The following is a 27611-nucleotide window of genomic DNA, read 5'->3' as shown; positions in this document are numbered from 1 at the left end:
AAATACAAGGGTAGTAAGGAGTCTGTAGTAGTCTAGTAGATTTGTAAAGGGTTGCAGGAAGATAAATTAATAGCTACTGTAATAATACCCATGCTGTTCTTTAAGATACTTTCATTTACAATCTAGTTTCTTACTGACAAGAGCAGAAATTCATTGCTTGAACTAGTTAGAAAATGGTGTGGAGAGGAGAAAATTAATTCCTGCAGATATCCATCAAAAGGACGGATACACTGAAGATCTATTTTCAGATATTCATGAGATTCAGATCATGCATACGTATGGGTGGACCTTTTCCTCACTGACTAATCTAATAGACTCATAGAAAATGGGGCTGGGAGGGACCCCTTATTTGTTATTTCATTTGGACACACCAATAAATCACTAGCACTTTAACTGGACAAGAGATTTAAGTGTACTATCATCTACCGTTGGAATGGAAATAAGAAAATGGTACTCAAACAGCAGATAGCTGAATGGCTCCAGGTTGAAAATAGCAATCTTAATTTTACTTCAGCATTCTCCTTCTTAACATTTCCCTTAAGACCTTATGGTCATACCCCACTTGCTAGTCTAGGCCATTGCATTTGGTCCCATAAGCAGAGTTGGAGCACACGATGTTGCTCAAACCATGTCACAGTGGCTGCTGACCCTTCCCACCTCACTCTGAGACCCTGTCCCAGGGATGACATTGGGAGTAATCGGGAAGGTTTTTGTTTCAGCCATCTCCTGTAGGGGAACATAGGCTAGATCACCCAGTCTTTTCCTTCTTTCCCAGCTTCCACATAGTCTAGGAAACAATGGGAGTGGACCTGGTCAAAGCACCCAGCACAGAGCACTGGGAAGTGTCTTCCTCCTGTGGCTTTCTTACAACTAAATTCCACTTTTTATTTCAGCTTTGTGAACATCCTCCTTCCCTACGATGCCAAAACCATTGGGACACGCTTCCGCTGGTGGCAGCCTAAACACGATGGCCTGGACCAGAACGACTGGGCTATTGACAACGTGTTGATCTCCGGCTCAGCTGACCAGAGGACGGTGATGCTTGACACCTTCAGCAGTGCTCCCCTGCCACAGCATGAGCGCTCCCCTGCCGATGCAGGGCCCACTGGGAGGATCGCCTTCGACATCTTCATGGAAGACAAAACCACAGGTAAAGATTTTACATGGATCTGAATTAAAAAGCAAGAAGTCAGTCCAGCGATTTCCAAATCTTGCTGAGCCTCTGAATCTTTGTCTTACTGACACAGATACCACAGACAATTCCATTGCTTATAGGCATCTCGTAATTTGTTTCTAGTTCACAAAATGCAAATTAAAAGATGTAATTAACTCTTCTTTTTTTACTGCATGGATTTATTTAGAAATTAATTTATTTTCAAAAAAAGAAAAAAGGATTTTAAGGTGCCAGGTTATGCTAAGCAAGTTCCTTAACCTGAATATCTGTTTTCTATTTCCTAACTTTTTAAACATTCTTTGGGGAAGTTACATTTTAAAACTAAATTTTGTAGAGCATGTATTTCTGGATGTTTACAAGGCTTAACAGCTAACAGTGGTGGGGTACCATTTGTGCAGACATATAGACAACACCCATTAAGAAGTTCTCCCATGATGTCCAATGTAACAGAAGTTTATGTTTTGAGTAAGTCTTAGATCCTCGCTTCTTGAACTTTAAAAAATAATGCTATAATTCTTATGTAAGAGAGTAGTAAGAGGTGCTTTGAGTAATAAATGTGATAAATGTAATAAATATGCACATGGGAAAGATGGAGTACCGACATTCTCAGGAGTAATATTAAATAATTTTCATGTAGGCTGAAAAATAAAGCTATGAATCACCGTTAGTGGTTAACACTACTTTCTGTTCTCTTTAATTTATATCGTCATTGTATATTACTGACACTGCCATTTATTTTCAAGTGAATGAACACTGGTTATTCCATGATGATTGCTCAATTGAGAGATTTTGCGATTCTCCTGATGGTGTCATGATCTGTGGGAGCCACGATGGCAGAGAGGTCTATGCAGTCACCCATGACCTGACACCTACAGAAGGCTGGATTATGCAGTTCAAGGTAAAAGCTCTGTCTGCAATATCATTGTTCAAAAATACATTTTGCTCCAGGTCTACGAAGATTTTGCAGGCTGTAGGATGATGCATAAGCCTATGCACGAGCCATTCTCTGCAGGGAAATTGTTAGGCCATCCTCATTTTTCTCACCTGCTCTGCGTTGGTCAGCTTTAATACCACAGGCTGTCCTCAGAGGTGACGCACACAGCAGTTGTGTGGAAATCATGTAATAAGAATATTACATGTATACAAGGTGCCTGTTTTGTAACAGCTGCTTGGTAAAGGAAAAGCAGCTCCAAAGTAGCCCACACCGCTCCTATGCTGTCATGCATTCACATCAAACCTGCACCCAAACTGCCCTTCATACACCGCTTTACCTACATTAAAGTAATGACCCAGCAATATATGGAAGATCCCTTTCCACATCTCTCCCATAAAGACAACCCCCTAACATAACCAAGCTGACTGGCCTCCTGTGGAATATTCAAATCTTACGTTGCGTGGGAAGGGAGATTAACTTTATTAGTTAAGGGTACTGGGGTATAAGCCACACATGTCAAAACCTGGAAATCCAGAAATGTGAGCTAACTAGAAGAAAATGAAACTCAGAATATGGTGCCTATTCTCAGTCTTGGGAATATTGATGAGATCTGCAGATGACTGGTACCATATCAGCACTGCTACTGCCATCACTTCAGGCAAAATTCTGCACTCAGTTTTCAGGTTCAGATATCTTTCTAAACTCTAGCCACCACCACAATTAATTCTATTTTGCTTACACTGTCTTTTTTATTAGGTTTCTGTTGGATGTAAAACCTCAGAAAAACTTGCACAAAATCAGGTCCATGTGCAGTATTCCACTGACTTTGGTGTTAGCTGGAGTTACTTGGTACCTCAGTGTTTACCAGCTGACCCAAAATGTTCTGGGAGCGTTTCACAGCCATCTGTCTTCTTTCCCACAAAAGGATGGAAAAGAGTAACGTACGCACTGCCTGAAAACCTTGTCGGGAAGTAAGTATGAATTCGCTACCCATTTTGTCTTAGATTCAGTACCTTCTGAAAAACACAACGGGATACATCTGCCTATTCATTCTCTTGCAAGGAAGGTGCAGACTAGTGGCGTTCACGCTCATTATGGATGCTGCATAATTTTATTTCCTATCAATCAGGATTGACCACGACTCTTGGTCTGAACAACCGGCAAAGTTATCCTTGCTTCTCTGTAGCTTGCTCTGGTACAGCCTGTTATGTTTCGTTCAGGCAGCTGCAGTCAATTAGAGAGCAGATCTATGACCTTACTGAGTAGAAAAGTTAGTAGTAGCTAGTAGTTAGTAGTTAGCAGTTAGCAGTAGCCCACACACATGCAAACCATTTGTCTTTTTTTCTGCAAAATTAAAATCTCTTATATTCTTTAAATAATCTGTTCAGGAAGTGTAACCAAAATTGAAATTCTCTGGCAAGAAACCAGAATAGCTTTTTCCAGCTTCAGCAGTGTCTGGAATCCATCCATGTAGCATAGGTAGTACATGTGTGAAGAAAAATATATGGATATGTATAAAATCAGTTTCAACAGACACTGCCAGATATTACTTGTGGAACTTTGGAGGATAGTACAGTCATAAGTATATTGTGTTTCATCCACCTTTTTTTCAATTGAGCCGAGTTGTTTTATACACATGTCTGTTCTTCTTCATTCCATATATCCAGTCCTGTGAGGTTTCGGTTCTACCAGAAATACTCAGATATGCAGTGGGCCATCGATAACTTCTATCTGGGCCCTGGTTGTCTGGAAAACTGCAGAGGTCATGGGGACTGCCTGAATGAGCAATGCATCTGCGACCCTGGGTATTCAGGTCCAAACTGCTATCTGACCCAAACATTGAAGGTAATTTTACCGCGTATTTTAAAGAGTGAATTTTGCCGTGTGTTTGGCTGAGAGAGAGAAGAGAGAGGTCAATCCCACTGGAAACTGAGCTTTGATTCCTGTCAGCCTGAAGATACTGAAATCCATTTTCAATGCTTTTATTGTTTTTTAACAAAACTTATCACTGCAGTATCTAAGAATGGGTTTGTTCCTTTGCAAATAACACTGCCCAAAAAAAGCTGTGATTAAGTTCACTGTTCATCCTTAGATCATCATTATGCGATCTAAATCACCCTTGCATATATGATTATATTTGATCAAGACCTGTAGAAGGATTTTCTTTATCATGAAAGAGCTTACTGAAGTAGAGGATACAAGAAAATAGCATGAAATTACATAAAATTAATTCACCTACCTGATAGTGTTACCCTGAAACAAGTGAGTGAAATTTAGTTAGATGTTGCTAATTTAAAAGTTAACCTATTTTTAAAATTTAACATATTTAGAAAACAATATGAAGGAACCGCAAGTAAGTTTAAAATGCAATGTTTACCATCTCATTTTTTCTACATCAGGTAAGAACAGCACAGGTATGTGCTCCACAGAAACAACAGGTTAAGCAGCATTCTGTCTAAAGAGAATATAACTGTTTAACTTTTCAGTTATGTCATTTGAATTGTTGTGACCTTCTGTTTTTCATTTGAGATACTAATCACATGAACAAATATCATCATCTGTTCGCAACTTTTAATTAGTAATGTATTCTTCGCATTAAGGACATTTGGGATAAAATCCTAGCAAATTTAGGGGCGTTTTACTACTGTCTCCTTAAGGCCAGGATTTCACTCATGGCATTGCTTTTACTGCACACCTGGAGGTAAGTGGAAATCACAGATATATCCTACATAGCTTTCACTGCAAATATTTGTGCAGACAGTTGCGTAAATGCATATTCGCTACAATAACCCTAAAATTTCATTGTGGTACTGGTTTTGCTGGGGAAAAATATAGAACAGCAATTTCTCCCATACATACTAGATATATACTGGAGTGGTGTTACTGAGTCTGAAATAACTACAGTTACGAATTAGACCCATTGTGGTGGGTTGGCCCTGTCTGGGTGCCCCCCGCCCACCACAGCCGCTGTCACTGCCCTCCCTAGCCGGGCTACCAAAACCTTGCCGTGCAAACCCAATACGCCCATTCATTTGCACATGCAAATTTTAGTGTGCTGGATTACCTCCCAAGTATGTTAAAATCTTGCCCTAACATATTCTCACATTCAGCCAATTCAGTTCAAGTGGCTAAATGTTCAGCCAAAAGGGATTATGTTCAGTCACCTGTAAAAAAATTTTTACAGCGTTAAAACACGCTTAAGTTCAAACATGTTTAAGTCAGTTCCAGTTGTGGTCGCCACAAAGGGTTAAGATCATAATTTCCTGTGCTTTACTTACAGACTTTCCTGAAAGAGCGCTTTGACAATGAAGAAATCAAGCCAGATTTATGGATGTCCTTAGAGGGAGGAAATACCTGTACCGAGTGTGGGATCCTCGCAGAAGACACAACCCTGTATTTTGGAGGTGCAACTGTGAGGCAGGCTGTCACTCAAGATCTGGACCTGCGGGGGGCAAAGTAGGTCTCATTTCCCTGTCATTTTGATGTAGAACTCTGTTAAACGCTGACAGAGCAGCAGATGACATAGCTTGTGGCTCAGGGAATTCCGAGGCCACCACAAGCACAGCACTATCTCAGACAGGCGCTAATGAGATTGTGATTCTCGAGGCACTAACACTTTCAGCTGAGTCACGGAGAGCGCAGCTCACCCTAGCACAGTGGAAAGAGTCTGTCATGTCCAGGTGAAGCAGCAGGTCCCCTTCCCCAGGAACATCCTTGAGTCAGCAACACCTGTCTTGCAAAGAGGCAAGATAGCACAGTTCCCTGAGCATTACTGCCTCTACCCCGGGAGGCACCAGCCGTGTCTCCCGTTTTGTTCAAAACATAACCTCTGCTGGTTTTCTTCTCTTGGGTGCCCGTACGAGACCCACTCCATTCACCTGCTGTGGAAAAGGATGGCTTAACTGGAGAGCAATGGAATTATGTCAGTTTAGATAAGCTAAGGACGTGGCATAGAAGACAAATTCAGCATCATTTCCCTTGACTGTATGGCTTCAATGAGGACACATACTCTCACTTCCATAATTCAGCAAGAATTCAGAGTCACACAACCTTTCAGGAAGGGAAGGGGCCTCAGGGAGTCCCTAGACCAGCCTCATGTTCAAAGCCAGGTCAACACTGAATTTGGAACAGGTTGCCCAGGGCTTTGTCCTGTTTGGTCTTGAGAAACCTCCAAGGACAGAGATCCCACAGTCTCTCTGGACAGCTTGTTCCAGTGTTGAGTTACCTCACAGTGATTTATTTATTTTTCCCCCTGTTATATCCAGTCAAAACCTCCCCTCTTTTGATAGATGACCACTGCCTCCCAGTCCCAGCCATCTTCTCCAGGCTGAACCAGCCATGGTCCCTCAGCCTCTCCTAACAGGGCACTTGCTCCAGCCCCAACTATTTCAGTGGCCTCCACTGACCTTGCCTTAATTTATCAGCTTCTTTTCTGTCCTTCACTGATACAAGGGCACCTTGTTAACTCATGCTGAGCTCCCTTTCCACTTGGAGTCCCAGGGAACTGTTAGCCAGGTGGCTCCCAGCCAGTCAGTCCCCAGCCTGCTGCAAGGGGTTAGTCCCTCCCAGGGGCAGGACTTTGCTGAATTTCATGAGGTTCCCATGAGAATTACTAGGCAATTCTTTTGAAAACCTCTGTTCTCCTTGTACATCGATGTTACTTGCTTAAAAATGCTGGCGTTTTGATCGTTTTCAGCACATCTGCTAATAGAAAGCAAACTCCTCAATTTGTGCAGATCTCACAAATGTAAATTTACACATTTACTCTTAGGTTTCTACAGTACTGGGGGAGAATTGGGAGTGAAAACAACATGACAACATGTCACAGACCAACTTGCAGAAAGGAGGGAGTGCTGCTAGACTATTCCATTGATGGAGGCAAGTACATCCTGCAGTTTCAGCTAAGCTACAGCCTTGTTCTTTTCAGCTAACCTGCAGCACCATGAGTATCTGAGAAGTTGTCAGAGAGATCCAAAATACTAAGATAATTTTTCATTGTAAAGTTATTTTGTCCTTGTAAAGTTTTTTCCCCCATCTACAATTTCCATCTATTGTTCAAGAGTTTTCCATGAAAACCTATTGCCTGATTTCAGTCATTAGTGGCTCCAGCCAATTTGATTCCTTTATACGATTACAAGATTTCTCTTGCAATGGATAACAGTTGCCAAATACCCTTGGAAGTTAAGACTTGTCTATTAGAAGACTATCGCTATCACTTTTTACTTCCTATTATCTTCCTTTAATCTTATAGAAGAGTCTACCCCGCACTTGTTTTTATTACTAAACCTGCATCTTTCATTCTAGGGATATCCTGGACTTTGCTTCACGAGATGGATTACCAAAAATACATCTCAGTCAGGCACGACTACATCCTCCTCCCTGAACATGCCTTGACCAATACAACCCGCTTGCGCTGGTGGCAGCCTTTTACCATCAGCAATGGGATCGTGGTTTCAGGCCCTGACCGGGCACAGTGGGCGCTGGATAACATCCTGATCGGAGGAGCAGAGATCAACCCTAGCCAGCTGGTAGATACATTTGATGACGGTAAGACAGGCTGTGACAGCTAATCTGTTGTCTGGCATTATCTTATCTGAAATTAGCCCTGTGAGCTTGCAAGCAGACTTTTTAACTCTGCAAATGTTTTATTTTGTAGACTAATGCTGTTTATATGCTATTCTTCATGGTAGTAATACAGGTGTATAAATATATATATACATGTATACTCAGATATGTACATGTGTAAATATATATATATATGTATATACCTATAAGAAAGGCAAAAATTTTTATTCCAACCCATTTCATTTAAATTCCTAACAGTAAACTTTTATTTAATCTTATTTTTTAAAAGTGCCATTATTTAAACATTTTAATTACCTTACTGTGTGTCACGACAGATAGCATACATTTAGTGTTTATATCACTGAAGTGCTCTATCTAGTGATTTTTTTGGTTCATTACTAAGCCTTGGTGTTTACCGAGACAACGCAGTAATTGTATTTAATTCATCTTAACAGAAGGCAGCTCGCATGAAGAAAACTGGAGTTTTTACCCTAACGCAGTCAGGACTGCAGGGTTCTGTGGAAATCCATCATTTCATCTCTACTGGCCAAATAAGAAAAAGGACAAAACGCACAACATCCTGTCCTCCAGGGAGCTCATTATACAGCCAGGATACATGATGCAGTTTAAAGTAAGAAATGTTCTCTCTCTCTCCAAAGTGAAGTAGGCAATGAAAAATCATCTAATGTGTCTCCAGAAATCATTCTTCTTCCAATAGGATGCCAAATTGGATGAATAATTAATAATGACTTTTTACTAGAATTTAAAGGAACTTCTGAAGTGTAGGTAATGGGAACCAGAAAGGTTGCATGTATGTTAAATGTCAAATTATTCTGAATGTCTGTATGCTTTGGGGGTTACTAAAAGCAATTGGAAGTCTAATCCCTTTTTCCTGGAATTACTGTATCATCAGATACAGTAGGAACTATTTTCTAAGGTGAGAACACACGGCATGCAGAATATGCCATTTTCCCCTCACTCGTGAATAACCAGAAAAGGTGAGGTAGACACAGGCTGGAGAAGAGTGGTATATGGAAAATGCAAAAGTGCTGCAGTAGAAGCACCCCTTCTACTTATTTGTGTCATGGCAAATGACCTAAATAATCAGAGAAAAAATTCTGAATATTTTGTTTTAAGGTAAAAATCTGCACAGGGCCAAAGGCAACACATGGTTGTTGTCCAGAAATGTTCTAGGCCCTTCCCCAAACACCATGTTTTAAATAAACGAGCAACTAATATGAAAAAAGGGTTATCAAAATAGTCATCCATTTTCTTGTTATGTTTTTTTTTTCTTCTTGCTTTTCTGTTTGACAAGACAGTTCCAGAATTTTCCATCTTCCACTAATCAATATTTTCACCTTTTCTCAACATCATTGCCTGTTTTATATTGACTGTCCAGTCCCACTAAGGCACTGCTTCCCCCACTCACACAGCATGCCTGCTTCAAAGAAATTATATAAAAGAGGAGCCTGACATGCTTTCTACTACTAAATGCCAAGACCCCCTGAGGGTGCTTTTTTTACCCAGCCTATCATCTTTTTCCTGTTTTAAGACCAAAATTATGTTAAACCATCAGCACTTAATAGTTCATACTACTAAACCCTTGTTGCAAAGTTTTCATCTCCTTACTCTCTCCTCTTTTTCCTCACCAGTCACAGCAAAGATTTTCTTTCTAAACTAAGAACTCAGCTTCGGTGCATGGCTGACATTTGGTTTTGAAGCTCTAAAAATTTAGCTTTTTATTATCCATTCAGTACTATACATTGGGCATTGGAGTCTTTCCACCTTAATACGACACAAATATGTTTATTGTTTTAAATATTCAGAGTAATTCGGTTCTTAAATTGGATTGACTTGAAGTTTATATCCACATGTTTATCATAATGAATTATAAATCTCTCAGGTAATTCATGTTTATCATAATGAATTATAAATCTCACAGGTAATTAATACAAAGTTAGATACTTCACCTTCTGAAATGCCAAGGAGCTACCATATCTTTGTGGTTCCAACACAATGTTTGTTTAGATATTTAATTTGAACTTTAGGAACATAGTGTTAGGATTCTGCAGCGATGAAGCAAAATTAAATCAGTAAAAGCAGTATCTGAAGTACTGTGTCTTTTGTTTTCCATCCACTTTTGATGGATTGTGTCTAAGATCTAAGTTGGCAATCTTTTTTCTACACCCCATAAAGAAAAAAAGGAGAACAAGACTTCATTATATATCACATGAAATGTCTACCAGACTTGTTATAGCAGCCAATTTCATTTGTGCTATAGATCGTGGTTGGCTGTGAGGCAACTTCTTGTGGGGACCTCCACTCTGTGATGCTGGAGTATACAAAGGATGCCAGGTAAATGACAGCAGAACACATAGATGTAAAAAAAAAAAATTTAAAAATCGTATGATATTAAAACCCTAGAGAGCTTTTCTTTATTAAAGCAATTACTTTGCTGTTCATCTGGTAACAGGATCTGGAAAAAGCTTGTGTGTAAGCACTGGGATTTGTCTACATAACTCCCATAAATTCTCTTTATTATTTATCCCACATGTTGACAGATTCATGACATCAAGCTTGCAGTTACAGTTGTGAGCGTGCTCCAATTAAAAATGTGCTTGCAGAAAACCACATTCACAGGAAACTGTTGTTTTAGTATGATACAGGACTATATATTTAGGACCAAGCTGTAATGAAGGGGGAGTTACTTAACTCCAAATCAGTCTTTAACTAGCAAACAATTAATAACACTGTCTCCTATGCTGTAGTATATTAGTGCATTATAATTTGTAAAAGCAACAGTATATTCTGTGCTCAAGTGACTGTGGGTGAACATGGAGAAAAATCCGTCAGGACTCTTCTGAACACTTAAGAGACAGACTAAGGAGCAAACTCCTAAATAAATTATTCTGTCATGCCTGCCCAGAGGAACTCTGGGTTAGACTCTGCTGTATGTACCACCCCCAAGGGTTTCACAGCACCCAAACGTGGTCCTGGAAAGTCCACCCTGGCTGCACCAGTGCTTCAGCCTCTCACCTCCTGTCTATTTGTGGCTACATAGCACGGAAACTATTGGCGACAATCTCTTGGGCTAGTTTAGTAACGCAGGCAGTGCCATGATCCTTGGAAATCACCTGTTTCCCTTTCATTTTCCTTTCAGTTGTTCTAAAACATTTTTTTCTGTTTCTTACAGGACAGACTCATGGCAGCTTGTCCAGACACACTGTCTTCCTTCCTCATCTAACAGCATTGGCTGCTCCCCATTTCAATTCCATGAAGCTACCATCTATAACTCTGTCAACAGCTCCGTGTGGAGAAGAATAACGATCCAGCTGCCTGATCATGTCTCATCCAGGTAGGTTTCTGAAAGGTCAGTTCACTGTGGACCTATAAAATGTCAGCTTTCTTGCTGGCACTGTTCACTTCGAACAACTGGTGAATTAAAAACGCTCCTTTATTGCTGGTTTTAGAGCTGATACATAATGAATGTTTTTCAGGAATCTTCTTATTAATACAAATGGCTACTGCCAGTGATGAATCAGCCATTCAGAGTGGGTCTTTGCAGTTACTGAAAATATAGCCCCTTCATACAACATTTTTCATTACATCTGCTGCTGGCGTATTTGAACATCACTGTACAGATGTGTTTAATTGCTAGGTATCATAATACGATGTTCGGATTTTTATATTTGCAGTGCAACACAGTTCAGGTGGATTCAGAAGGGAGAAGAACTAGAGAAACAAAGCTGGGCAATTGACCATGTGTACATTGGAGAAGCGTGCCCTAAGCTCTGCAGTGGCCACGGATATTGCACAACTGGAGCCATTTGCATTTGTGATGAAGGATACCAAGGTTTAATTTCTTCGATTTATTTCTTATACATCTGCTACAGTCTAATCTAGCTCAAAATTAAAGAAAGAGTGATGTATCATGTCTAAATTCATCACTGGAATGCTTGAGTAACAAATTCTAAATTAATAATTTGACAGAGCTGCAAATAACAGCACATCTCTCCCTTTACTCCTGGACTGAGTTTGCAGTCTCTCCTTTCTGGCACTGTACGTAAAGGCCATTCAGCCTTCACTGAAGGCAGAACACGGCTACCTGCTCAGTCAGAAATGGCTTCCATCCCTTCCAAGGGTTGAAATGGCACTCCTTCCAAGGGTGCACCCGCTCTCAGGGGATGTGTACGTGGGATCCAGGTGCTGGTGACTGCCACCTGTAAGGGACCCTGTTGTGTGCCCACCAGGACAGAGTGTTCTGCTGTAATCCTTCAACGCAGCTAAGCACATGCCTAATGGTACCTGAGTGCCCTTGATAAATTGTAAGTGCTAAGTGGGAGTGAAGCCAGTGTTTAATGTCTTCCAGGGGAGAGTCTCACAGCTTTATAAGATTGGATCCCTGCCCTGTTTTAGATGCATTTCCCTTCAACTGGCAGTTTGAGGTTTCTCATATTACCATCAGTGTAAAACCGGAGAAAGTGTATTGCAGTTCTTGAAGTTATACAGCTGTAAAAAATAAGACTCACAGCCTCCATTTTCTAAAATGAAGCTGCGCAGCAATGTGCACAATATTAATGGATCTGCTAAAATATATTCAGCCTGTAGTCACACTGTATATTGGGCCACAAACTTGAATGGAATTACAATGAACTGTAACTCAATTTTCTCAATTCTTTCAATTTTTGTGTGTTTTATAACATCCCTGTGTCGTTTCTAGGTGACGACTGCTCTGTTTTTAGCCATGATCTCCCCAGTTACATTAAAGATAATTTTGAATCTGAACGAGTCACTGAAATAAACTGGGAAACCATTCAGGGGGGAGTGATAGGGAATGGATGTGGACAGCTGGCACCCTATGCCCACGGAGATTCGCTCTATTTTAATGGATGTCAAATACGACAAGCTGTGACGAAGCCTCTGGATCTCACCCGAGCAAGGTAATACTTTGAGCCTAAAATGCTCTTTTAGCAGCTCATGAGAAAGGAAACTGTTCATATGTATGCGCAGCCATGTGGACCAGTACTGGTGAGGATGGACTGACCTGGCTGGACCATGCAGTCAGATGTGGCTGGCAGATAGACGTTAGGGTTGGCAAAACACTTTGTGACTTCCATTTGGGAGATGGAGAGTGAGGAGGATGCCCAACAGAACACCGTCTAGTAAGCCAGCGCTGACAATGAAGCCATTGGCAAAGACTGGACACCAAACTGTCTGGAACGGTGCCTCATCTGATGAGACAAATCCCATGTTTGTACGTGCCTCCACGACCGTTATGACTAAAGATGCTATTAGCAATTACGGACTCATTTTCCTGTTTCAGTTGTCAAACAGAATTATATTCACCTGGCAATGAACAGGAGTATCTTTTTCATCTGTTGAGGCTCTTTGTCCATGGATAAACAAACGCAGCTAGGCTGTGCTGGCTCTTAACAGAGTAACAGCTTTCTGGACTGGTTTGTATTTTAGTTGTCTAAAGCAAGATTAGAAACAGGAGGAATTGGCAAATGGGTGAGATATAAATTAGGCTCTTCCTTTCTTATTTGAACACCTAGGTAGAGTATGATAAATCTTTTAAGCACTTTATTACATTCAACCTTTATTTGCCCTTTTTTGGCTTTTCATACACTCATTTGCATGTTTATATTGTTTATGTATCTCATTTTTGTGCAGATACGTAGTAAAATTGAATCTATTGCCTCCAACTATACAGCAATATGTTACACATAGTAAACTATTACTTTGAAAGGGGAGTTGTGTTTTAGAGATGTGAGAACAGTTTATTTTGCATTTTAAAAGTAATGATTCTTGAGGATGCTCAAAGTTTTAATAAGGTAACTGCAATAAAGCTGGAAATGCTGTTGTTCCTCTTTGAATATTTTTTGCATATTGAAAATACCTTTTCTCTCTGTTTTACAGCAAAATCATGTTTGTTTTGCAAATTGGAAGTATTTCACAAACAGACAGTTGCAATACCAATCTGAGTGATCCTAACACTGTAGACAAGGCAGTGCTCCTCCAATACAGTGTAAATAATGGAATTACATGGCAAGTAATTGCACAGCATCAGCCAAAGGACTTTATACAAGCCCAAAGAGTGTCTTATAATGTTCCCCTGTGAGTACTCAGTCACATTTCATTACCTCTAAGTGCATGAGATATATTTCTGCTAAGAAAGACTCTATCTTTGCATCCCTGTGCAAGAAAAAAAGGTTGATGAGAGGATAAACAAAGAAGAAAACTTAAGGGAAGGCCTATTAAGAAATTCCAGTCTAGGGTTTATTAATATACTTGAAAGAAAAACCAAATACTTCTTCTAAAGATAAGGGGGGGGGGGTGTGTGGAATTCTTCCTTATCTTGTGCTTTTTTCACCATTAAATGTTTTGCACGTAGGATGTCTTGATGTTCGGGGATGTAGAAATAACATTTTGACTTTGCTCTCCGTTCCTGTTGGGAGGGTAGATAGGGATGTGCAAAACACCAATAGTCTGGAGCTCTCACAGGGTGTTCCTTTTCTGATGACAGGGAGGCACGCATGAAAGGAGTCTTACTGCGCTGGTGGCAGCCCCGACACAATGGAACAGGTCATGATCAGTGGGCTTTGGACCACGTAGAAGTCGTCCTGTGAGTATCAGCTTCACCTCATCCCACCCCATCTCAGAAAGCACTGAAATTCCTCCAGCATGGCACGAATGTTAAGCTCAGTAAGAACCATTGTGGCACAGGAAAGCCTTTGAGAACCAGTCTTTGCTAATGTTCTGCCCTGACTACAACTGTCAGCGGTTAAGACTGCCACAAAATAAATGGCACAGCAGGGGTATGTGTTGTGCATCGTGGAAAAACACAGGAGGGAGAGAGTGGGGCTTTATTACCACCAAGTATTGGTGTAGTCCTGTAATGCAGCAATGGCCATGAAAAAAATATTGTGCTGGGACACAAAATAGGACATTCTTGTTCAATGCTGTGCTGCCATGTAAGGCTGATTTATATCCTTTTGAAGATACAAAAAAGTCTGCTGTATTGCTCTTTGCACAAAGTGATGTTGTTGTGCCTCTGAAAAAATTGTGTTAGCAACTAATGCCTTATTCATTTCCTTTTTTTAGTAAGAAGGATACTGTTCAGAAACAGGGTTCACTATATCAGGTTCCTATGGTCCGAGCTCTATATTCATCCCCTTGTCAAGATCTTATCAAGTACAGTGTCTGCACCCTCCTGATTCTCCCATTCTTGAGATGGGTTTCACTGACAGCTAACCCGTTTTTCCTGTGTTACATCATGAAGAGATGACCTGCTTTTTCTCTAACAATTTAGTTCCAGTAGAAGTGAAATGCTAGTGGCTTCCCGGGCGGGAACTCATCGCTGACAGTGGTTGGCAGAGAGAGGCGTGCCTGCTCCATAGATAGGTTCAAACATTCCTTTTATTGAACAATTTAAAAACCAGCAATAAAGAAATTAGGCTTGGATAACCTCCAGATTGTGTAATTGTAACCATGAGGTTTTTGAATTAGCAGAGACACTGCAAGTAATATTTTGTAACAGTAGCAAAGTGAATTATCTGATTGCTAGTTAGCCCTGTTCTTCTTTCCACCGAGAAGCACCAGCTTGCATGGCACTCATACCAACCTCAAACCAAACTGGTCCCAACACTGAGTAACTGTACACGCTCTGCTGCTTTTACACACCTTGCTGAGCTCTGCTTCCATAACATTCAGCTTAAAACTTGAAGGAACAAAGGGACGGATGTGATTCCTGGCTCAGTTAATCAACAGCTGTACAATGCTGCATCAGGAAAGATATGGAAGAGTATGAACCTGCAGGAGGTCCACAGTGTTTAGGAAACCATGGAAAAGGGAACTGGTAGCTCTGAAACATTCCCAGGTCTTTCTACCTTGCAATTAATAAAAACAAACCAACAAACAAACAAACAAAAAAAAGGAAAACAAAAAAAAAAGAGAAAAAAATCTGGTCAGAAAAAAAAGTTGAGCATAGTATTACCCATCAATCCAAGCACTGAATTAGGGAGTATAAGTAGAAACTGGACTGATCTTCAAAAAGTGATTCTTAGGCGGGAATATGGAGAATTTCCTTGACAGTGAGATTTGCCAGGTTGTAGACTAGACATACAAGCTGAGTGGTGACAAGTCAGTCGTATGAGATATGTTATACTAGTATGGAGACAGCAATAGAAATGCCATAGCAAGTAACCACACCTTGCCTAGAGAAGGAACCAAATGGGCAGACGGTGCCTCCTCCCTTCTCTTCGTTTTTCTCCTGTTAAAGAGCATTTCTGAATATTGGCCAAAATATCAGGCTAGAGGGAGTTTCCACCCTGTTCAAGGGACACCTGATACAACCACAGAAGAAGCCAGACCAAACCAGACAGAGTTCTCCCTTACAAGTACTGTGAAATGCAGTGCCATGACAGTGTATTTCCCAAAGACCAGATATGGAGTCCCAGTCCCGGCAAACTACAACATGTGAGATGTGTTGCTCTTGGGAAGGGCAGGACTACATGCTGTGGTGCATCTGGTTTACATACTGATATGTGCTCAGACCTGACAGGTGGCTTCGACCCCTCTCTTGTGCTTAAGTTCTATCTGCACCTTCAAATTCACCAAAATACTCTGTAGGCCTCTTAAATTTTATTTGCAAGTAACCCGCCAAGGGTTTTCTAAAGTCTTTGGAAGGCTTTCTGAAAGGAGGTGCACTGTTCTTGTCAGTACTCTCACCTGTGTTTACCTTTAGCTCTGCTGTTTCATTCCACCACCTCACACTGGTCACTTTACCCCCAGCACTTCAGTTTTTTCTATGATTCTATAATTCTTCACCTGTAAAATGATGAAGACACTCGGTCACCTCCATGGAGCACTACCAGGCATACAGAAGGGAGCCTGGATCGATGTCCGTCAGCACTAACCCTAGATGTTCTTGCACACACTAGGGCTATCGGCATTCACAGCGTGAATACTAAGGATAGGACTTAGCTTTAATTCTTAATATTCCTTCAGTTTCCCGTGAAGGGCACAGTAATCCTGCCTGCCCCTGGGGAGGGCAAGCCCCCTACCCTCTCCAGCGAGAGGCAAGGGGGCAGTGTCCGAGTGCTCTGCCCTCCCACTGAGGTTGCCAGAGGAGAGCTCTGCGGGCGATGGCCACCCCAGGGCTCTCTGACATGGAAGCATGGCCTGAACTCAAACCATTCACCAGGGTGCAGTAATTACCTCTTCCCATTAATTCTATAGTGAGCCACTGGAAAGTCAGTAGGCTTCTGCCTGGCTTGTTCATCCCAAAGCTGGGATACCTTAGGAAACATCCGTGCCTCCGAAATCGGGAGTAATTCCTGTTGGCACTCTGACCTTGTCTCAGAAAGCTGTGAACGTCCCTGGCTACAGGACCTGTTGATGGTCTGTGTCTAACACAGTCTGTGCTCGGTCCTCTTATAACCCTGCACTCCATCACCCACCTGAACGAGACTCCACGCACCTCTCTGGGCACCATCAGAGTTAGTCTCATGGCCCTGGTTCAGGTCCTAGATTTTCATGTTTGTTTGTGACCTGTGTACCCATGTTGATGGCAGCAGGCAGATCTCTAGCCTGTGAGGTGTTACAGCAAGAAGCCGACCTATACGAGGAGGTGTGGTCTGGGACATACAGAAATTCCTGGCTTTCCACACATCTCGTCTTGTGTGTCCTCCACTCCCCTGTGGGCTGACAAAGAGGTCTGATTTTCCCAAGTGCGCTAGGGTGCTGGCTTGGCTGCCTGCGCCCCCAGATGCACACCTAGGTGCTGTGCCAGCTTTTCCTCAGCCCACTGGCAAGTGAGCTGTGCTCTCCTTGGGCGGGCTAAGGGCTGGAGTAAGAGGGCAAGCAGGGAAAGCACCTGCCAGCAGGGAGAGCTGGTCTGTAGGGATGTACCATTACCAAGGATTTTCTTGAACCTTATTTCCCATCCAACATGGGCGATGTCCCTGCTCCCTCTCACAGTGCTCACCCCAGGAACAAATCTATGAATACCTGCTTTCGTGGCTCAACTTTTCTCAGCAATCCAGAGATTTGAAATTAATTCTGTCACAGGCCCAGCTGCCAAGTCATAGTGCAGATACTACTTAGGGCTGATGCACAGCCAGGGTCATGGCACTCTGTTCAGTCCAACTGAGTCAAGGGCCATTATCCTCTCACCAGCAAACACGTTTTCAGGGTACGACTTCTTTGTTTCCTTTTTTGCTCCGAAGTTAGTTTGGTGGTGGGAAAAAAATTAATGCAGATTATACGTGCATGCAAAATACCTAGCAGTGATAAGAAAGGCCAAAGCTGGATGCTTTTGTATGTTGCTTAAAATCGCTCCGCTTTTGGATGTATTATTTGAATCACTCATTAAAAGGCGGTGTCATTAAGATGGTGATGCAGCTGCAAATTGTGCTCAAACTGACCACCTCTTTCAAACAGGTGAAACACAATACCTGTTATATATTAAATTGATCTTGCCATCTGACCGCTCGCCAACTTACTTTAACAACAGTTGATGTCCATCCTGTGGTGGGGAGAGGATACTAGTTGTCAAGTTGTCCAGTCCCTTTTAAAGCTAGTGCTGATTATCCATTGTTAGTGCAGCATTTTTTCTCTCCATTTGTAAAGAAAATTTTGGGCACAACTCTCACATGTTCCATGTGGCTCTTCTTAGGATAAAAAGGTATTTTACTGTAGACTTAAGGAGTGTTTTTCTGTGCCCCTGTACTTCTGCCCTAAGAAGAGCCCAATATTCAACGCTGCATTTCATTTGCATATTGTTTTTCTCTGGAAGCACAGCTCTCAGCCTGTCTGCTGCACAGACACCACACACTTTTTTGCATGTGCATTTGGAACTGCCATTTCTTTGTGTACAGGGCAGGCCCTTACCAACATCTCACAAACTCAATGCTGGTCAAAGGTATTGAGAACTAAAGGGTAATGATAAGCTGAATGCTAAGGGTCTGATGTTGCTTTCTTTGCACCCCAAAACTCGTTATATGATCCAAAGGAATTTGACTAGTGCAAGGAATGCAAGAAATATTATTCCCACCTACTATTTTATGGTTACCTGTTGGATAACAGAATGAATCCCTCCATAGCCATCACTCCATGCTCTTCATTGTCAAGATGTTCTCACATTTTTGGCACAAATGATTTAGCGAGAACTTCCGTTGCATTTGGTGCAAAGAATGTTTATCTTTATTTTACAACATTAAAATACAAATGATATATCCTAGCTCTAACAACGAGTGCTCATGTGGAAAAGCATTTTCATCTGCTTAATTTTTTTAGTAAAAAGCAATTATTTGAAAAATGCATTTAAATTAAAGTATCAACATATTTATTATAAAGAACTGAAATAGTTCAAACATTAGGTAATTATCTGAATATTCACAACATTTATGCCAAATTTAATATGATGCGGTTTGTGCTTTTATGACATTTTTACTATGTTTCTAAAAAGTGCATGCTGAATTTTATAGAAAATAGAAGTATAAACATTGATTTGAAATATCAGGAAATAATTTGTTCAATTTTTATTTTCAAAAGAGATGAAAAGTCCTATATTGCCTCTAAACCTCATCAGGGTTTTATGACTAATCACAGTGCTGCATGCATTGAAAGGCATTTTCTAACTTGTGTTGTATTTCATTGTTTGCTGTCATTGGTTTTACACTAGAATAAGGTAAGTACCTTCCCTGAATCAGTATCAAATGTATGTTTCCGTTATAGCTACAGCTCTTTCACAAAGTTTTGTCAGTGATGGGTTGGTGGAAAATCATTTGTACTCTGAGATGTGCCACATAGCTCTTGAGGGTCCTGATCATCCAGCTCTTCCCCAGGGAGCATTGGGGGAAGTTAAACCTAGCAGAAAGTGTTCAGCAGCTCACCCTGTACACAGCAGGAATTTCAGAGGCTGCAGTGAGAAGCCTCACTGCAGTGCAATGAGACCCACCAACAGCAGTCACCCAGTGTGTTGCATGGGCAACCTCTCAGCTCCAAGGGGGAATTCCCACTTTTCTCCATAATTAATGACCACAGAACTGAAGCTACAGCCAGGTAGTGTGCGTCAGTGAATCTGCATGGTGGCATAGCCACGCATGCCCTTAGACACACAGCAGGTGCCTCCTAGGTTGTGCTTTTGTTTTGTGTCTCTCTGCTGCTTGTTTCTTCTACCAGCTGTGTCATTGCAGTTAATAGATACCACAAACCAACATAGTTACTTAGCTCTGGGTTCAAATCTTTACCTCACTGGAGCCAAAAAACATTTGTCGTTGATATGAGCCATCGGGACTTCAGTCTAAGCACATCACTTTTCTCATGATAGTACAAAGCATTTGTAATTCAGCCTCAAAATTTACCCCAAGCCTAGTCCTGAGAGGCATGTGTTTGCTGTTTTTGGAGGTTTTGTTCATGTTTCATTTTGTTATCCAAATTTTTTTGTTTCTATTTGGTTCCTATTGTGCCCTGTCAACTAAAAATAAAACCACAGAAATAATGAATGATGTTAGTATATACTGGCTTTTTTACCACATATTTTTCATTCCATTTGACAGTGTTCTATTTTCAAAAATTTTAAATTGCAGACTTGTAGTTCAATCTGTGCTTTAGGAAACATGCAATAGCCAGAATGCTCTATTAGTGACTAAAGACCCATCGTGACTTCTCGCAAATTGCTTTACTGTAGGTAGTTATTGAATATGCCCTAGACAGAATTTTGTTCTATATTGGCTGCGTATTGTTTTCATCTAACCAGTATAATTCCAGTGATTTCACTGGAATGTTATTTAGGGTTTCCTACATACATTGGAGCAGTATTATCTTCTATTTATTTTGTAATAATGCACTCAAAACTGTCAAACAGATTATGCAGTAGTTGCTCCTATTAATTGCTCTTTCGCTGTTTGCTCCATCAGCAATGCACAGATAACTGTTTTGGATCTGTACTTCTCCAATTCCCTGGTGGTTCGGTGAATGCACAGAAAAGGCAGAAGGCTCAGCAGATGCTGACCTGTCCATTACACACTCGCAAAGCAGCCTTCAGGTTGCCACTGGTATTCAACAAAAAGCTCCCTCCACACCCTCCATTATGGAAGGTGGGATCTATTCCTAATACAGCTTTATGCTGCCCGGCACATATTGGGTGCTCCAAACAAGAAAACAACAGGAAAAGTATGGTAAAGCCTTTTATCAGTCTGTGAAAATACTAATTACATTTGTTATTAATAGTACTGAAAACATTCTTAAATCCACCAAATGCAAGAAATGCGTAAGTACTCCTGCAATCTATATTATATAATTCTTACCATGATCTTATAAAGCACTATCAATCTCTCTTATACAGTGCTTGCCTCCTACCAATATATAAAATTAATTCAGAAAAATAAATATAGACCTACTCTCATTTTGTGGATACCAGACTATACACACTATACAACATAACATGATACTAGAATACATAGGGTATATATATTTACCTATAGCAAGAGTGAAAATCATGCCATTTTCTATAGCAGGCATGACGTCTTTATGTGGCATCCAACCAGTAGTTGGAAAACCTGTCTCAGATCTTAGTGAGGACAAGTCTGAGCCATGTCAGTGTAAGGAAAAAAAATAAGTATTTCATTCTTGAGAATTTAGATTTCTCTTATTTTTCACACACTGCACTGCTCTGGTGTTCAGTGTAAGACATAAATGTCTGCTTCTTTGTAACTTCTTGATCATCTTATGACAAGACAGAATGATACACATAAAAGATAAGTAAATCTCTTTTAAGTTATTATGTAACCCTTTCTTTGTTCCTTTTTTCAATTCTTTCTTTTCCTTTCTTGTTGGTTTTTTTTTGTTTGTTTTTTGTTTTTTCTTTGTTCATTGTTTTAAACACCTTCATCATAACTTTAAGGCCAGATACAAAATGGTATCATTTGAAGTGAAATAGAGACTAGGTGCACCTAGCAGTGTCCAGAATGAGTCCTGAAAATCTCTGCTGAGCTGATGCTGAATGTGAGCAGACCAAAGGCAGGAGGGAGATGGGGGAACGCAAAGGCCCCTGGGCCAAGGACTATATGTTCCCTGGCTGTCCAAGTCTTGCCCAAGCTGAGGCTCTCGCAGCCAAGCTTAATCCTAAATTTAACCAGGTCCAGAAATGGCAATTTTGTCAGCAAAACACATTGACAGGCTCTGTTTGGTCCCATGTACCTAAAGTAAGGCCACTCATAGCTGGGCTGTGCTTTCTCCCAGGCTCCTGTATTTTGGCTGCAGAGCAGCCTTCTCCCAACAGATAGGTGCTCCATCCTCACTTCACGGTTCTAATGCTCTCCTCAGAGGTGAGATGTCACCTTGAGGGCCCAGTGTCTAAGGAACCACCCACTTCCCAGGCAATGGGAATGAAAGGGAAGGCAAGATTAAGACCTCCTCCAAGCCACTTTCCAGAGTGGGTTCAGGGTTATGATTTCCCTCCTGCCTTCCTCAGTGAGGCATTTGGCATTGCAGTGAGGGTAATGTTCTGCTGAGATGACTACAGGATCAGAACAAAGACTGATCTTCAAGGCTTCTTTGCATTTGAGCTACCAAGTGGCATTAAAACTATACAAAGTCACTGCAGTCACTCTCTTACACAAAACTCTTGCAATTCAGCACAGACCTTTCCATCTCAGATGAAGAAGTCAGGTGAAAGTCAGGACTAGTCAACCTCAAACATTAACCCCTCTCTTAACTGCCAGTTGCTCTAGAGCTCTGCCTTACTGTGAGGGTGCCAAAAGTTGTGCCGAGTGTAGATCTGTTTGCTTTCATTGTCACCAGGAGCTGGACTGAATTTCATTCTTGTATGTACATTCTAGTGGGGAAAAAAATATAACAATTTGCAAAGCCTTGGAAAACTAGTTCATAAGTGACTTGGACTTGCTTAGGGGTTTATAACCTAGATTTTGACACAACTGCTTTTATTCAGTTTAGTCAATCGTGTTCTAGATTAGCTGTTGAAAAGGGTGTAATTTTATTATACAGCTTTTTTTTTTGATGAAATTAGCATACTACAGCAAAAGCTATCTTTGCCTCTGAAGGATGATAAGTATTTTGTAAAGTAGGTAATTATTCCTTTTTCCTAAGGGCCATATTCACTAAAGTAAGCTTATGCACTACAGAGGAGCGTATGTCTGATTACAGTATAAGTATTTACTTCTTACAAAGAAAGCTCGCAAGTGAAAACCTGCCTTGCACCCACAAATGGGAGACTTGTTGACTGTAATGTCTACTGCAGGCCTTTACTTCACAGATCACCTTTAAAATCTGATGGGCTTCTTGGTTTGGAGGGTCCTAGTAATACCCAGTCCCTTGCAGCAGAGATGCTTAGGCCAGGCATCCTTCTCCCACTGCAAGACAAAGCTAGAAAGCACAAGGTCCTAAGCAGGCAGGGAGGATTAGGAGGGGGAGTCAGAAGTTATCCTGAGACTGCACAGATTCACTACACCTTCGTAGCTCCTTTCCTCTGGAAACCAAAAGAAAACTGGGCCATGCAGTCATCAGCAGTTCTCCTTGGTGAAGCTCCTTCCACCTGTTGGAGTTGTCCTTGGGGCCTGCATGGTTAACACAGTGCTTCAATCTCTTAAGGAAACTGCCTCCTCTGACTGCATCTATGGGAGCATCTTGCATGCCATTTTTCTATGTGGAGAAAGGGGGTCAGGTAGCTCTAAAACCGAGAGTCTGGCAGTGGTATGTGACACTTTTAATTTTTTTAAGTAGTCCTCTGATCGAAAGGTCTTTCCCATACCCTGGGACTCTACAGTGCAGAGCTCAAGTCACAGTCTCTCTTACAGCAATGTCTCACCTGCTTTGTATGTCTGGCCAAGTGCATTGCAAGTGGTAGGTCTGAGAGGAGACGTCCTTTATCAGAACTTCAGAATACACAAACCTTTTCATTCTCATGTAATTCTGAATGCAGTTTGGCTGTAGATCTATGTAGGCCCGTATTTGTGTGCATGCGCTGAGGGTTTGGGTATGTATGTAAACACACCAAGAAAAGGCACAGCCAGACGAAGCTCTGTGGCTGTTCTGCCGTCCCCTGCCACAGCAGAGGCAGTAGGGTCTGTGGTGCTGTATGTGCAGTTCTGTCCAAGGTGTAGGCCATAAGCAGACTCATAAGGATGCACCATAGATTTTAACGGCTCCATTTACAAAGCTGCTAAAATTTGGAAACTGAAGCTGGGTTCCAGCCCTTAGGAGTCAGATGGGTTTCAGGTGCCAGAGTCCTAGACAGCTGTCTTGTCCACTGCTGCCTTCTCATGGTTCTTTCTGCCCTCAATGGAAGAGGTAGAAACCTACATTAAGTTGGGGTGGGTCTTGTCCTCAAGGTACCTCTTCCAAACAAGTGAAGTGCTGCTTCTTCAAGTACGCTGCAGTCAGGCTGCCTCTTGCCTGGTCTCCTGCCAGACGTGATGATGCTTATTTCTCAGATCTTCCTTTAATTTTGGATGGAGGTGTACAGGGGAAGGAAAATTTAAGTCTGGATAGAAGTGTTGTGCTCTACTTCCTTTATGGTAAAAGTGGAAGATAATGAAGTTGAGTAAAGCTTTTCTTCTGTTCTCAAGATAAAGCAGTTAATTGTAAAAGACAGAAGGATATCTGGAGTATAAAACGACTGTAAAGAGATGCCCTGTATTGAAAGGATATGAAGTGCATACAGCTTTAGTGAATCTGGCCCTAGGCAGCACAAGTTTTCATTAGCTGAAAGCTCTTAACATTTCCCTAAGATAATGAGTTAAAAATAAAAGCGAAGTGGGACAGATTCTCAATTGCCTTGTACCTTGCTGTTGTACAAAGGGCGCACTTCACACCACTTTACACAGGCTTGAAAGGTCATGCAAGGACAAAGAAGAATCTGTCCCACTAGCTCACTGCTTCGAAAGAATTTAAAGTACATATAAAAGAAACTGACACTCTTCTCTTCCTCCGTCCTTTGATTTTAACAGCACTCGCAAACAAAATTACATGATGAATTTTTCACGGCAACATGGGCTCAGGCATTTCTACAACAGAAGACGAAGGTCACTTAGACGATATCCATGAAGAAATGAGAAATTTATTTTTTTCCTCCCAACATGTGATGTGTTGCTTTCCATTCTTTAAATCTAGCACTGCGTCTGGTATCAGGACTTTTTTGCAACTGGCTTGATGAATAACTGAAAGCCTTTCTCAAGACAGAGTGTACACCACTTTTTCGCACTGTGAACTAATGAGAAGTGACTTATTTTCTCATAGGTAAATGTTTTAATGTTGATGTGTCTGTGAAAATTGTGATCTGTTGTAATATCAGTTACAGTGGCAGTATTGGAAGTAAGCAATTAATTCTGTTTAACAGGAAAAAAAATTTAAGCACAAAGACTTTTCAGATTTTATGTTTAAAAAAACCTACATACTAAGTACAGAATTTAACATTCTTTGTCACGTAGGTATTTAAGTGCACTGTATTTCAGCTCTGTGTCATTTTATATGATTAAGTTATCATTGTTTGTCCTCTTTGTATTCTCTACTACAACATGACACACTGGCACTGTATTTACTTGTTTTGTTGTTGTAATATTTTTGCTGCTGATTTTTCAGCTATTTACCTTTTGACAAAATGTATTAAAAAAAAAAAAAGTACCTAATCAAGAAGATAATTGCAAAAGTAGTTGTAAAGGCGTTGATATCCTTCAGTCTTATTCTTTGATATGTCTGTTGGTTAGCATTGTTTTGTGGATAAAAAAAGAATGCTTGACATTAAACTTTTTTCTACTAAGGAGTTGTGGGTGAAGCCCCAGACAGAAGTTCCCAATTCCCTGTCTAAATGTAGTCAGTTCTTTGCAACTGATTTACTTACAGTAACTGCCATTTGGTGTCTGTAGTAATGAAGTGATTTGTAAACAGTGAACATTTCATCGTGTTCTCTTTGGTGTTTGTTTCTATTGCGGGTCATGTTTGTATCTTCTGATGAAGTTGTATCTACACCAGCAACGTTATAATGCCCCTATAGCCCTAAACTGTCTATTATCATAAATAAAATGCTTCACTTTATGGTGAAACAAGCTAAAGATCCATGCTTCAATAAAAATAATGTCAACAAAGAATTCTGACGTTAGACTTTTCAAACCATGCAGGCTTTATATGAAATCACAAACCAACTTCTTTTACTAAATACCTAGATTCTAATGCAGACATCAATGGCATGTTTTAATATTTAGTACATCGCACTTAACAGCACTTTGCAAATAACACAAACCAAGAATTTTTCCCAGTCCCACCTGTGGGCATAACATGTTCGTTGGAGCAGGTCCTGGCGCAAGGAAGAAAACGGGACCACAGACCAGTACACACTCTCTCTTGTCTTTATCTGCGAACCCAGTATGTGATGTGCAAAATGGTGTTTCCAGGCTCTGAGAACTACAGTGCAGCACATAAGCAACCTGGTTCAAAACAGGCAAAGCTGCTAATTTTTAAAATTACTTAGGCTGGAAAAGACCTTTAAGATCATCAAGTCAATCATAAACCTACCGCTAAGTCCACCTCTAAGCCATGTCCCTAAACACCACATCTACAACTCTTTTAAGCACCTCCAGGGATGGTGACTGCACCACATCCCTGGGCAGCCTCTTCCAAGGCCTGACCACTCTTTCAGAGAAGAATTTTTCTTAATATCCGATCTAAACCTCCCCTGGCACAACCTGAGGCCATTTCTTCTTGTCCTATCACTTGTTATCTGGGAGAAGAGACCAACACACACACACACACCCTGCCGCCTACAGCCTCCTGTCAGGGAGCTGCAGGGAGCAGTAAGGTCCCCCCCGAGCCTCCTCCTCTCCAGGCTCAACAGCCCCAGTTCCCTCAGCCGCTCCTCATTAGAGAGGAGGACCATGTACACCTGCTGTGCTCTTACGTCACATGCACCTGCTTTGGGGACCATATGGGTCTGAACCAGAATGATGTTTGTTACACACCCATGCTCAGCCACTTAAAATGTGTTTAATTCTAAGAGGTTTTTGATCAAAGGTATGTTAGTAGTGCAGGAAACAAGGAGGTCATTCAGTGACCAGCTAGTCAATACCTTGGCTTGGTCAAAATTATGCAACAGACCTTTGACAGACCTGGAAATGTACTGCAACAGCCCAGCCCCCCGCAGCTGCAAACCCGCCGTACTGTACTGAAGAACCATGTGGGTGCTTTCAATCCTTGAAACAAGATAAAGGATCTATTCAGAGAAAAAGCAGGAATGAAAGAAAAAAAAGAGGTTATTAATATAATAGCTTAATGTTTGGGCAAGAGATTTTAAAATATTGTAATAAAGGTTTCGCCCATTGAACAAACAAAAATGCAGGACATATGCTCCTATTTTTTAAGATAATTTTATTTGCCCTTATATGTCAATAGAAGGGTGATATTTCAATCTAAAATGCATGTGCAGCTAGGGTGTTGCTAGGGAAATAATTTATTTTAAAGACCTTAGATACAATGAGGCACTTAATCTGATTTCTCTTTCCAGGTAAGAGAGCAGCATAATCAGAGAAGCTGCTTTTCACAGTTGTATTTATTTCTTTTGAATAATATATGTAATCATGACTACTGAGAGAGACATTTCACTAGAACTCACTACAAACTGCGCACAGGCTTTTCTCAAGAAAATCAGCCCTGATGGTCAGCTCCCAAGTGATATTGTCATTTGCCCTTTCCAGATTCCAGGAAATTCTTCCTTACATTTTTTTTCCATTCCTAGAGCACACGAGGTCCCACGCACATATGGCATGCTCAATGTATGTGCTGGTTTATTTTTCCTCCCATCTGACTGAAAGCCATGAGTCACCTGATATTAAATAGTTGTTAAAATAACTAGAGTGACATAGCACATCAACAATGGCAATAAAAGCGATACTGCTGTAAAATGCGCTAACAAATAAGCTTATC

At 41.0% G+C, this 27611-nt stretch overlaps 1 protein-coding gene across 2 annotated transcripts in view; it reads left to right on the top strand.

The window, feature by feature from the left end:
* Positions 1-25455, top strand: part of RELN (reelin) — a 321986-nt gene extending 296531 nt beyond the window's left edge. For both annotated transcript variants that reach the window (XM_080391905.1, XM_080391904.1), the window contains 15 exons: positions 894-1150; positions 1918-2072; positions 2865-3079; positions 3776-3953; positions 5389-5564; positions 6880-6986; positions 7413-7655; positions 8129-8304; positions 9955-10028; positions 10867-11028; positions 11369-11526; positions 12394-12613; positions 13593-13790; positions 14200-14298; positions 24647-25455. In XM_080391905.1, the coding sequence (XP_080248031.1) occupies positions 894-1150; positions 1918-2072; positions 2865-3079; positions 3776-3953; positions 5389-5564; positions 6880-6986; positions 7413-7655; positions 8129-8304; positions 9955-10028; positions 10867-11028; positions 11369-11526; positions 12394-12613; positions 13593-13790; positions 14200-14298; positions 24647-24743 (2515 nt within the window). In that variant the 3' untranslated portion in view covers positions 24744-25455. The remainder of the gene's footprint in view (positions 1-893; positions 1151-1917; positions 2073-2864; positions 3080-3775; positions 3954-5388; positions 5565-6879; positions 6987-7412; positions 7656-8128; positions 8305-9954; positions 10029-10866; positions 11029-11368; positions 11527-12393; positions 12614-13592; positions 13791-14199; positions 14299-24646) is intronic.
* Positions 25456-27611: the final 2156 nt, after the last annotated feature.

Source organism: Falco punctatus (assembly GCF_963210335.1).
Source record: "Falco punctatus genome assembly, chromosome: 6".
Classification (NCBI taxonomy): Eukaryota; Metazoa; Chordata; class Aves; order Falconiformes; family Falconidae; genus Falco; species Falco punctatus.
This window is presented reverse-complemented; position numbering and strand designations above follow the sequence as displayed.